The 13,792-nt window shown below is 35.7% G+C and overlaps 1 protein-coding gene across 2 annotated transcripts in view; it reads left to right on the top strand.

Moving 5' to 3' along the window:
• The window catches only part of prkcaa (protein kinase C, alpha, a), a 135,444-nt gene that overhangs the window by 62,072 nt on the left and 59,580 nt on the right, over nucleotides 1-13,792 (top strand). For both annotated transcript variants that reach the window (XM_079265224.1, XM_079265223.1), the window contains exons 4-5: nucleotides 6,403-6,514; nucleotides 8,577-8,705. In XM_079265224.1, the coding sequence (XP_079121350.1) occupies nucleotides 6,403-6,514; nucleotides 8,577-8,705 (241 nt within the window). The remainder of the gene's footprint in view (nucleotides 1-6,402; nucleotides 6,515-8,576; nucleotides 8,706-13,792) is intronic.

Genomic DNA, 13,792 nt, shown 5'->3' with positions numbered 1-13,792 from the left:
TTAAGAAATACAAACATGGTTGTTATTTTGATGGAAAATGACTTCCTATTTGTTTCAGGGAAATCCTGTTGGATGTCCATGTTACTAAAGTGCATCCCTCTGTTGTTTGGTCATCATGGCTTTTTGTTTTGAACCATTGCTGCTTTCAGCATTAAAACGTTCCTTTTCCCACTGTTCTGGTAAGCAAGCACCACTCTGTCTGGTATGAGGCCCCATTAAGACTCAATTAGGCTTTAATAGGGGATAGAAGCCACAGGAGTAAACCCTTCATCCCCAGCTCACAGAAAGGACATGTTAATGGACAACCTTGTCTGCTAAGTGATATGTAGTCATGTACACTCATTTACAGGTTTAATTTTCTGTGCATTATCACACACCCTAATCAATCTTTGTCATCAAACTTTAATTGCAGACAGAGCAGTGAGTACATCTGTTTCAGACTGGACACTGACGACTAAGTCGTACTGAATCAGAATGGCGCTCGGCTGCAAGAGTACCGTTAGTGACAATGATGTGAGGGTTTTTGTTGTTTGGGTCAGATTCATATATTTAAAGTGTTACAGTCATACTTGTACAAACATGTAGATACTTTTAATTCATGTCTCTCTGCAGATTCATTTCAAATGGTTTTTTTTTAAAAAATTTATTATTATTTCTCCATCTTCTATTTCTTCTTTTTATTATTCTTATTTGCACTAAAACCTTTGCTTTTGCAAATGAGAAGCTACCTTCTCAAATTCTCAAAAGTGCTTTTTATGTTAGGGATTTGTTTCAGTGTAACATTTTTAAGAATTTACTTGCCAGAGACAAAGTTGCTGGTAAATAATAATAGCCAGCCTCTTCATTCCCAGCTAAGACAATAAATGGTCCAACACAAAGTAGAATAGATGCATGAGTTACCACACAAGACGAATGAGTTGCCACTCTCACATTTGACACCCTTGGCTGCTCAGTCACTAGTGCTCATTTGGCAGAGATTTAGCCTTCTGTCTCAAGAATGAAGCCTCTTCTTGGTGCTCAGTTGTCTTATTTTTGGCCTTTTTTTTCTCCTGCAGATTATACTGGTTAACAATACATCTCCTTCTGTAAGTAGTCAACAATGCAAATTAGTGGTGAGAAATATACAATATTCCTTACTATTAATAGTTACAAGCTAAAGAAGTAAGCTGAGCTGGTTATTGGGTTTGACTTGGATGATTTTCTTTTTTTTTTTTTATTTCTCTTTTGTGGTTTTTTGGACTCATCCATGCAGAGGGAGACTCTGGTGACTCTAATAGTCTGTTGCTTTATTTCACCTCTTCGAATGCAATACATCGCTGCCAAGGCTCAAGGATTGGTGACCTGTAATCATGTTGTCTTTTTGTTGTCAGTGTTTTTCATTACCTGGGAACCATTAACCTATATTTCACACATCTAAAGCCTGTGTGATATTACACAAAATACGTGCTTCATCCGCAACTCAGTTTTGTGTTTAGCTGCCATCCCTCATTCATGCCATAGAGGAAGGAACAAGGGGAGGGGGGGAGGTGACAAGAGGATAATCCTTTAGGATCAGCTGTGTGTGGGTAGATGTGAGTAAGAGCTGCTAGCAGAAGCTCCTTCACTCTTTTTTTTTTGCCTGTCCTCAGCTAATACACTGACGGCTGGCCTGTAAACAGTGTTTAAGGGGCTCCTACAAAGAAAGTAGGCCCATATGCTGTATGTGATTGTGTAAGTGCATGAAAATAATAACTTGATAAAACCGTTTGGGTTTTGAATTTTTACTTTAACATAATTGATGTAATTCTAAAAATGAATTGCAAATTAGTATGAATTGTATTTGCATGCTGTGTAGTTAGCTGATCGTAGAGCTTCTTCTCGGTGGATAATGCTCAATGTTTCCTGGTTTAAAAGACAATTATATGTTGTGACAAACCACAATGTCACTTACTGGTTTATGTACTGCTTCTTTTAAGTCTTTGCTTAGAAATCTTTCTACCATTGTCATGAAAAACATGGAAATGATCCAATAAATGGAACTGGCTAAGAGCCAAAAGACATCTTTTACAATAAAACGTAGAAAACAGATTAGCATGCTAAATAGAAGGTAAAATAAATAAAGAAAAACAAAAAATCTACTCAAACAAACAAAAATACCTAGAAAACATTCAAATAAAGAATAAATATTTGTTAGTCTTGAATGGCTAAATGCAACATCACAAAATTCTTAGTGTCTAATAGAATTAAAAAGCACAACAAAAAAAAAACATGCAAGTGAGCAGACTGACTCTAGCTACGATGCAATGAAAGCATCTCTTTTTCAGATCAGGTCCCGTTTGACATTTGCACAAATTTATGGTTGGAAAGTCAAAGAGAAGCATTTCTCATAACTAAATTTTCTGTGCAGCTTTTAATGGTCAGCCAGACAATATTACACATATTTCTTTTCTTGATGTATCACCTAATATATTAAATACTGGCAATAATGCAATCAACAATATCTCATGATGTAAAAAAGAGAAGGAGGGGGGATGTCAAACTTTGAAGGGAAACAAGCATATTGGATCCTGATTAAGTCCCTGTCACATAAGTTTAAAGGCCAGTGTCAAACATACATCACTGTGGTGCCTCAGCGAGTAAAACTGCCAACGTTAATGAAAGTACGACATTATGCTCTCTTTACTGATGATTTATATGTGTTGGCCTTTTATGTAGTCCTTATATGACAGTTTTCCTTAAGATACACAAAAAAAGGAGGTGTATTTTCAGACAAAATAGAAAATTGTATATTCCTTAAATGGGACAAGTCTTTTTAACGAAGAGTGAATACATTTAAGAAGTGTTTTCTTTTTCTTTTCAGTGGATGCAGTGAAATGTTGAGACAAGCTTGGATCATACTCTAAATGCTTATTTCCTCAAAATAAACCTGCTTTAATGAAACTCAGACTTAAATGTCCTACGTATACCCCTACCTGTAAAATAAGTTTTTTTTTTTTTTTTTTTTTTAAAAACGCATAAAATGTTAAATTCTTAATGTTTGCATTTTGAATTTCTTCTCTAAATGATTTACATGTACAATGCCTTTCCAAGTCACTGATGATGTATACTTGCTGCATTTAACTTATGTAACAGTTTTTACATTTTACCAACAACAGTAAAGGACATTCGGTGCCATGTGGTTCTGCTTTTGGTTGGAGTTTACTGTAAAAGCTTCTAAGGGAAACACAGCAACTATTCACAACTTTTTTACAAAGTAAAATAGAAACAAAATCTTCATAACTAATTACCGTTGTGTTCTCACATCTTCTCATTTGACCCTTTTGTCACAAGTGCTCATGGCAAAGAGCTGCATGTAGCTTGTTGCAGTAGGCCACTGTAAAATGTACTTTTAATTACAATGTTTCAATATATTTTATCTCATTGGTAGATGTGCAGGTACTCTTTACAAAACGAAACATTAGCTGCAGCTTTTAGTAATATTAAACAGCCATATTCATGTTGCTGTAACTCAACTCCTTGTGATGTGTGGTATATAAAAGACGTAACCAAGTGCTGTGTCAATATTAGCTACACTGTCCGTAGAATACAATCTTAATCTCACTGTTTTCCACTGAACCCTTAGTCATGGATTCTCCCTGTTTGCAAAGTGTAGTCCTAAAACAACTACAACAAAGTTTAAACACAACCAAACTGAGCTGCAAGTAAATAGTTGAGGCTTATGTGTGTCATGGCCCCATGAATCTTTCCACTAAAGGTTTCAATAGCTTCACTGAAATTGCTTGCCCCCCTTGCCGCAATCCTTTATTCACACTGAACAGCGAATGACAGACAGAGGAGCTGCTCCACTAACATTGAAAAGAAGCTGATGTCACTTTCTTTTTACCTACACTGCACGGGTGTTTGACAATAAGGCGTAGGATTTTCTTTACTAATATATTAGTTTCCCAATGTTTTCAATCACAAGACATTTTAAATAGTCTTTCTTTATCATGTACCTACATTTAATAGGAATTGTCACAATATGTTTGCCTGTGTGCATTGTATTGTGTGCTTCCTGTTTGCAGTGAGCGCTTCTATTTTCATTTGCTGTCCTGAACAAACATGTAAAAATAGGGAGGTAACTGTTTGTTCAAGAGTTCATATAAAACAACTAAACGCTTCTCTTAACACAGATATTTACTTAAGGCAGAGTTTACACACACTTCTGCTTGTTTTACGTTTATTCCATCTTTATGTAATTATAAACATGCAGAGTGTCAGGTTAAATAAATTTATACCTGATCTGTCATCCGAGTTGAATATTTTCCTTCAGGCAGTTCTGCTTTATCTTCCTTCATCTCTCTCTGTTTTTCGGCATTTAAATATTTCTCAGTCTTCTGAATGCAGCCTTATTTGGGTATCAAATGAACCACATTTATAATAGATGCTGGCACAACGAGTGATGCTGAAGCTCTGATTAAAATGGCGGATGCGGCTTCTACTCAAAAATTGCAAAGCAAACGCGAATCCTCTGCTTAGGAATGGCAAATTTTAGTTTTATTGTATTAGTTATCGGTTACAATATTACTTCACAAATAAAAACGGTCATAATGTGTTTACTTAGGCATTACACTTGCTTAGATTTGATATATATTTGTTATATATTTTAATATATTTTAAAACATAATAGAGGTCTTGAGGGTGACTACTAAAATTTTTGATGAATTCAAAGCAATCAGTCAAATCTTTATTATATGTATAATCTGCAATATTGCCTTTTCTTATTTATGAATTTTTTTTCTTTGTCTTCCTTGAGTAACCGATAAGGTTTCAGCCTGTGTAAAACCTATACAGTTGGACTGATACCTTTAGGGTGTAGGGTTTATAAAACATACCTGGTACTCTCCTCAGTAACTACTCCTATAGTTTTGGATTACGTGTCAGGTAGTGATGCAGATACTGATCCTGCTAGGCTTCTTTTGCCTGAATCTGCCTCAGAGGCATTCCAGTCTAATATTTTTTACAGTTTTGTTTCCTAATGCTCCTCCTTAGTTGATTTATTTTCCTGCTCCGTCTTCGGTGTTGTACATGCTGTAGAATTCCTATATTGCAAACAGTTTTCTGAATTTTGTAATATTCATCTGCGATGGACGGGCAACCTTTCCAAGGTGTACCCTGCCTCCTGCCTGCTCATAGCTGGAATAGGCTTCAGCTTTCATGCAACCCCTAATTGGACTAAGTGATAAAGAGAATGAATGAATGAATGAATTCAATTTTCATTTCGTGATTGAGCAATTTATTATCTTTTACACGTGAGTTTTTTTTTCTTTATTTTAAACAGTATATAAAACACTTTTTGCTCAACTAAGCAAAGCAAATGGTGTACTACCTATACAGAGATGGGATTCAGCCTGTTGCAACTAGGAACCCATTTACTACCCTGTGTTATAGGCACATTTTTCATTAAACTCCAATATTTTTCACACATTAGCTGATGAAATATTTATGTAGCGAGCCTGGAGCTACGAACACTGTTAATAGAAGGCAAATAATGAATGAAATGCTTTGGTGGCTTTGGTGTTGTTTACCTAAAGAAAATATTAAGCTACAGAATGGAGAGGAATACAGTTCGATTCTCATATAATGCCACTTCTGACATACTCAAATTATATTCAATTAACTTTTTTTTTTTTTTTTTTTTTGCTGATGAAGGTTATAATTGAAATTTTGAGTATTTCTTTTTTCAAATCATCATATTATTCATTATGGCAAGTTTTCAATGAATGTAGTGATTTTTTTATATGCAGGATGCTACTTCAAGAACCATGGTTTTATAAATGGTTGTTATGACTGATAAACTGAACCGAACTATAGACTTTCCATTAAGATACTTTAGTTCTTACTTCCTCATATGATCATGAAAAATGAAAACAAAAACAAACAAACCTGAATTAATATTTTAATAGACGTTTGTCAGAAACTGATCAGCTTTTACTTTAAGTTGTACCAGGAGTTAACTTTTGATTACAGTGTGTTTACAGTCCGCATTGAGTGAGTTCCATGACTACTTCCTTTTTTTTTGTTACACCTTCATGTGCATCAGAGGACGCTTCCATACAGACAGCAAGCAGACTTTCTGAATAAATACTGTGGAAACAGAAAAGTATCCTAAATGCCCGTAATCATTTATATGCATGCATTTTAACGTGCAAAAAAAGATTATTCTGAATTAACTGCAAAATGGTAATTTTATTTTTGACCCTGCCATCTGCGGTGGTCTTTATGTAATTGATTATGACTGTTCTTAGCCTTTCTAGTATAAAATCAATATACTTTGATGAATCAGGCATTCAGACATTTGTAATTATTAGCTTTTCATCCTGCCATGATTTAACATTTGTGCATCTTTGTTTTCTTTCAATTCTCATTTCTTTGTTCCTGTAGGATCCCAGAACAAAGCACAAGTTTAAGATTCACACTTATGGGAGCCCCACCTTCTGTGATCACTGTGGCTCTCTGCTCTACGGCCTCATCCATCAGGGCATGAAGTGTGATTGTAAGTATTGAAAACATTATATTGTATTTTTCTATTTTCAATTTTAAATTGGAATAGTTTTCAACAAATCCATGTCTTTTAATTCATAAGTTTATAAACATATGAGTAGCGTTTTACAGAATACACCATGGTATACATGGTAGTATAAGTGCCTATTAATGTAAATCTACCGACAATTAAACTGAAACCAATGATCAGGAAAGCACAAAAGGAAGTTATTCATTCATTGTTACTATGCAGGTAAATTGTGTTTAAGAGTTGCAATAATTGGAAGTTGCTTTATAATCCTCACCCTCACCCTAAACCTTTTTAAAAAGCTACTCTATTATTAGCTTTATAACGTTTTAGAAAAAAAGCTTGTTTTTGACAAAATAACAAGCTGACACTGAAAATGCCCCTCATATATGACTTGCACTCAAGTATCTGTGGTAAATCCACTTCATTAATATCTTCTCTTATCCTTATATCTCGTGTTAGTGAATTAAAGTCTGATGGCCTTAATGAGTTTCTGGATTCATAATGTGTTGTACAACAGACAACCAGTTTTGTGAAATGATGTTCAAGGATGTAAATAAATGGATTTGCAAAGTTGCAAATAAGGGGTAGGTAATCTTGCTAAAAGATCAAATTCCAATGGGACAAAAGGATCATACATGATTTGACTCAGAAACCTGGCCATAGATTTAGTCATATTCATTTGACACTATTAGTTAAGCATCTTTTTGCTTTCAATTCAGAACCTAAACTTGTAATCAAAGAATATGTTCCTAAGACGCAGTTTTACTTCCTGTTTTGCTCTTATTTTATTTAAAGAGCTTTGACAAAAAATGGCGACTTTCTTGATTCTTTGATAGTTGAGTTCAACGAAAAAAGGGAAATGATATGACTCCAAGAACAACCACAAGACCACATAATTACTTTTCTTGGAACATTTATGAAATAAAAAATACTTAGATACATGCTACATACTACAGAATGCAGATAAATTAAGACTCAAGAAACACAGAATGACAATTTAATTTTGTAATTAGCTGTATTAATGCAGAAAAATTACTTGAATTTCCTTAGCAAGGTTAAAAATAAATGACCACAGTAAATCAAAATGCCAAGAATAAAGGGATAAATGTAAATAAATAAAATGAAAGAATCTATTTATTTATATTTAACACATTTAATCCAAATGATTATTATTGTTATGATTATTATTGCTGTTGTTGTTGTTGTTATTATTATTATTATGCAATAATCACTCAATTTTGGTCCATCAAAATACAAGGCAACCTCATTGGTACACAAATGAAAAATGTCATCATCCACTCATGCGAAACCAATGATTACTGTTTAAAGCTAATCATGATAATTATAAAACCAACCCAAGTGTGTGTTGATCTGTATGCAGAATTACACACTAGTAGCTACAGGACTGCATTGGAGTGGCACAAAGAATGACTTGTACTCATGGAGACAGCTTTAGTAACGTAGCAATTTTTCATTGTTGTTCACCTAATGACCTGGTGACTTGATGATGTAACCATTGGTAACTATTCTCCATCCATGACTGGATGGCTCAGCTGGCTGACAGACGTGACATCTATGCAAATCAGCACAGGGATGAATCTGGGTCATAACCTTGCTATCTCCTCTCCCGCACAGCTCTCAGAAAAACAATCCTATTGAGCCAAACGTGAAATGAGATTGAAATATGTCAGGAGAGATAGGTGCAGAAATAGGAACATTAAATTGAGAAGGGATGTTTAAAGCAGCTTATTGCATCGGAACATTAAGCATTGCAATGCTGAAAGGCGCATGTTGTTTTTTGAAGATGGTGTTTCAGCTGTTTACATTTAAATATGTGCGAAACTGCAGTGTGGAAAGATCACAAACCTTACATGCTCAAATCAGTTTCAATATTTTGCACCTTCATCGTAACATTTACAGCAGTGTAAGTCTTCAAGTTAGTTCTAGAAATGCTTTCATTCACTTTTATGTTATTTGGATCAAATGCATAATGCATGAATTCCTTGTTCCCTCATGCTCTTATCTCCCCTCTGTGTCCCGCCAGCCTGCGATATGAATGTTCATAAGCAATGTGTTATGAACGTGCCCAGCCTGTGTGGAACTGATCACACTGAAAGAAGGGGGCGTGTTTACCTCAAGTGTGAGGTCAGCATGGATAAGCTGCAGGTCACAGGTAAGCATCATTATGCTGCCTCTTTCATTAATAAAATGAGTGAAACATATCTGTCATGCATTTTAACAATTTAAAAGCATTCAGTTTGTGACTTTGTGTTGTAAACCTGGATCTTTTCCTTTTCTACCACTTTTTCCTAATTGTCTCATCTCAAGCAGACAACTATCTATTGTAAACCTCCGTCAGCCCAGTTTAAAATGTCTTCGCCGTTAACCCCATCTCCACTTTTTCTGCTTGTAGTGAATCTAACTTCTAACAGCACCGCTTATTTAATGTTGCGTATCAGTTTACAAAATCCATTTCCTAGTGGCAAACAATATCGATTGAGGTTTTCTTGTTTTACATTCTTTTACAAGATTTTCTTTTTGTTTGTGCCATGTGTGGAAGGCAAGCCCTAACTAAATATGTTCTCCAGCAGTAAGTTGTATGTTGTCTTGTCCTGCGTGGGTCTCATTTAGTTCCTCTTTTTAAACAGTCACGACTTGCACTGTGTTGGCTTCAGCTTCTGCTATAACTGAATTGTCTGGGAGAAGTTTATTTATTCATTTATATCTCGTCACAATTACACAAAGATAGGATCCAAGAAAAGCTGTGGCTTTATGGTTGAAATCTTATTTTTATGTGATCACATCATCTATTCTTGCCATTTTATTCTTTTCCATAAATGCTGAGCAATAATAATGAACAAAAAGAATATACAAGGATATACGTTATATTTGAACTCCTTTAAAGGCTTTATTTTCTTATATTTATCTGTGTTAAGGATGCTTGGATGACTGCCAAACACCACCACGAGAGACTTTTGCATTTAAGAATCACATATTATTTTAGTTAACTGTTGACTTTACAGACGGTGTTAAATAATTCTTTCAGAGCGAAAAACGTCTGACCAGCTGCTGTTGTTAAGCTGAGACCATTTAAAGCACAATCTGTTCAAGGCCTTCATTGTTAATTTTTTTTATTTCCCCTCTAAAATGGACATAAAAAGTCTTAACACTGCTTTAAGTGCATATTGTTCCATTTTGGAGATGCAGTGAGTTGTTCAAAGATATGTCGTCCCCCAAATTGGCTGCTGCAAAATTCTGCATTGTGGGATCTTTGGAGGAGCTGTAAACAGCACAACTATTCCTATCAGTGACAGGGAAGACAGATACTTTAACAGTTATCCCAGCTTATATAGTGAAAAATGGATTTTTATTTGTTGCTAGCATGTGTCAGACTCAGAGAGCAGCCTATAGGTTACAATTTCAAAGGCACACACATCAGTCCAGAAAAAGTCCTCAGAGAGAGCAAGACTCCGACCTCGATATTCCTTTAAAGGAACTCGCACACAAAATGCTGGACAAAGGAGAGGGAACTGCCTCTTCCAGTCATAGCTGTACCATTGTGATCAAGGAACAAGAGTGCACTCAACAGATTTTGGTTGCAGCAGTCTGGAGACCCGAAGAGTGACCAGTATTCCATGTCATTAAATATTTATATTTGGCAAAAAAAAAGCATACATGTAAGTAGATCAAAGAATTGAAACTCACTTTGCTGTTCCAGAATTTAAGCTAACGTCTGTTATTACAGCCCAGAGACTTCCTTACACCTTCACCTTCCTTAAACCTTTTGAAAAAAAAAAAAAGAAATCGCAATGAGTGCTGGCAAGAACAACTTCCTGTGTGTTTCGCTGTGGCAGCGTACCTGACAAATTTGACCAAACACACTGTTTCTTTACTGTATCGTGTACAGGGTGTAAAGAATTGTCCATAATAATTGTCCATAAATTCAGTAACTTGCACCCCATTCTTTAAAATGAGCCTCTGGAGTTGTTCCTAGCACATAACCAGCTTTCTTGGTCAGTTTAAGCCTCTGGCTCTGATGCAGTCGCGCCAACAGATGGCCACAAAGCAAAATTCCCTTGAAATGGGAGACGTGTAAAAGGTATGCAACATTTCAGAAAGATATTGAAGGATCCCAGCTTCCTTCAAAAAGAAGAGTCTGCTGTATCTTTTCTAGTTGAGGACTGGCAGTAAATCCACACAGCTTTACAATGAAGAACAGCTAATGTTATGTCCTTGATAATCAAGCAACAGTTGAAAAGACCAAAGACTTAAAAGTAATCCTGCAATCTTTTTTTCCCTGACACAGATTTCTTTTAAAACTTTACATTTAATAGAACTGCATTGCTATGGTTGATGCTTATTTGTTGCCCTCCATACAATATCAGAATGTGAAATAAGCATAATAGGAAAAACACACTACATTGATGGTCACCAAATACATAATATTTTTCAAGAGGTTATTTCACCAAAATGCAATCTATTTGTTATGAAACCTATTTTCCTTGTTTTCTACCATGCTGCAAATCCCCTGGAGTGTAATAATGGTCCATTAGCGCATCTGAACAGACTTTACAACTATGACAACATAAAAGAGGCTTGGAAGCATCAATGCAGTGAAGTATGACGTTTGATACAGATGTTCCAACTGACTTAAAGCAGCATAAATAGACCTTTATGAAACTTCTAGCTCAGGCAGTTCTGATAGCGTGTATTAGACCAGCATGACCTCATCGTAGCTTCCTTTATCCTGTTGTTTGTGGATTTTACAGTGAGACACATTTCTTCCTGCAGGCAGCACCCTAACAGTGTTCTTCATGTATCTACACGGTAAACTAAGAAACAGGGAAAGTAAAGTAGTAAGTAGTGACATTACTCTTTAAATGCAGTAACCTGTAAGGTGCTCTCATGACACTTTACAGAAGTAACAAGTTACTACACCAACACTGATCATGGTCAACACTACATAACTGTTTGGAAAAAGCGCCTGGGAGACTTGCATGGTTGCGTCACAGATGAGACTTGTTTGTCCTTTCAACATTGCCTTTGCTGTCATCACACTTTCCATTTGCCTTAATTGAAGGCAGGTAAGGAGATCCTGGAAAAACGGTTTGAGGGAGCACATTTTTGAAAACATAAAATTCAAAAGTCCAGACCCCCTTATTCAGATTTCTTCACGAAGACACGCTTCCGAACTTCAGGAACACGCAGTGGCAGTTTTCCTTGATCAACATATCACCATTCACAATAGTTTAGAGCAGGCCAATTAAAATGATTGGATTGATTTTTTTGCTTTTTGTAGTCCTGTCAGTTCCACAGGTGATTCGTTTTTTTTAAGTCTTGTGTTATAGCTTTTAATTAATTGGCTGCAACTGGAGAGTGAAACTAATTTTAAGCAATATAGTAAAAAGTGTTCCAGGAACACTTCACTTACCCTAATTTTAATGAAAGACAAAAAGTAAAAGATTGTGAAACAATAAGAAAATTCCATGTGAGATAATGCAAATATATGGCTCTTACCTTGGACAAGTTTGTGTTTATTCCCCAGCTCATTTACAGCCCTTATCAGACAAACAAACTCGTACAATCTAATTTTATAATTGTGAAAAGCTGTAAATCTTTACTAGTTCTGAAGAGTGCGTTTGAAAGTTTGACCTCAATAGCATTACATTTTAGTCACACACAGAGAATGAAATTCACCTACTTGTTATTACTTAGATCTTATTAAGTCATTTGGCTTGTAGTAGAATTAATGCACTTCTCACTGATCAGCCGCAACATTAAAACCGCTTACACTTGCTGTGTAACATTCATTATGTCTTCAAACTTCAAAGATTATATCAGTGTATTATAACTAAATATAAGTTGAACCTAAAATATGAGGTGCACTCTGTGTGTCCTCTGAGCTCTACAAAATATGCTCCTGTTGACAAATTCCCCTTCTCCATTTGTATAAATATTCCGTCGTATTTAGTCTCTAAATTCAACAACTAATATCATCTCTTGCTGCACAACTTCTGGCTGCATCTCCCTCAGCAACATTCACGTCCAGTTTGATATTTCTTACAGTTTTGGTCCCTCATGTTCGTCCTTAGACAAGGTTATCGTCCTAATATTCTGTCTGTGCAATTTTATGCAGTTGTTTCAGCAATAAATCTGTTAAGTAGTCAATAAAATAACAGTTTCAAATGAAGCTTAATGTTAAGCAGCGTTTGATGAAAGATTTTTGTTATACATGAAACCTGTTGAGCTGTATGCATAAAGTATGTTACCATGGAAACAACACATTCAGGTGGTGATCCAACAGAAGATATGCCTTTATGTCTTGTCTCGATTTGACACAAGTAGGATTTATGTTTCTGACATTTGATCGAACATAGATTAAACACTTTATTGGTCTACTTCTCAGGAAATATTGGCTCAATAAATTTTGTATTGCTTAGACGTGGTCTGAGGATGAGGCGACTCCACATTATTGCGTGACAGTGTCAGAGTTTAACAAACCCCTCATGTTAGAAATAGAAGAGCTGTCCTTGCAGCTCAACAAATAGCAGGCATATATAATTTCTTACTTGACACGACTATCAGTTTTCTGCTTGAGGTCCTGTCTTGTGTTTGTTGCAGCAACATCTCATTGTTGTTGGAGCAGCGTGTCAGAGAAGAACAGAGATCCTTTTTTATGTGAATGCTCACCAAGCCTAAAGAAAAAACTTGACAAAGTAAGATCATAACCACCACTGTCGTGCTTGTTATCTTCGATTACAGTTTTAGAATTTAGTCACTACTAAGACAATTTGACTGCTGAACTTGCTTTGTAGAAAACCCTCTGGTGTGCTTTAAATCTTACTTCATGTCAGCTAAGATTTGAACTCAAAACACATCCCTTTTGTTGTTTTCTTTCTTAAGTCAGTTTTCCTCCTTTGTATGTTTTTTTTGTTTTGCTACATCATGAATGGCAAAAACTATATAAATATTCATGCCAATAAAATCAGTGTTTGAGTCAGCCACAGAACAGCATGCACACTACATGTGAAGGCCCATGTTTATGTACACTGAACAAGAAAGTGCTTAGTGTTCAGTTTGGATGAAAACCTGCAGACTCTTGGAAATTGGTGATGCATAGTATTTCTGGTGTGCACGCATGCTGTCATGTTTATGTGTTTTGCTGTTTATGTGTAGGTGTATGTGTGTAGAACTGCTGTACCAGCCTGCAGCCCACTCAAGCCAGATTGCATTTCAGATTACATTAGCTGTTGTAGATGT

The sequence above is a fragment of the Telmatherina bonti genome (genome assembly GCF_933228915.1).
Source record: "Telmatherina bonti genome assembly, chromosome: 3".
In the NCBI taxonomy this organism is placed as follows: domain Eukaryota; kingdom Metazoa; phylum Chordata; class Actinopteri; order Atheriniformes; family Telmatherinidae; genus Telmatherina; species Telmatherina bonti.
The sequence above is the reverse complement of the archived record's forward strand: the minus strand, read 5'-3'. Positions and strand labels throughout refer to the sequence as shown.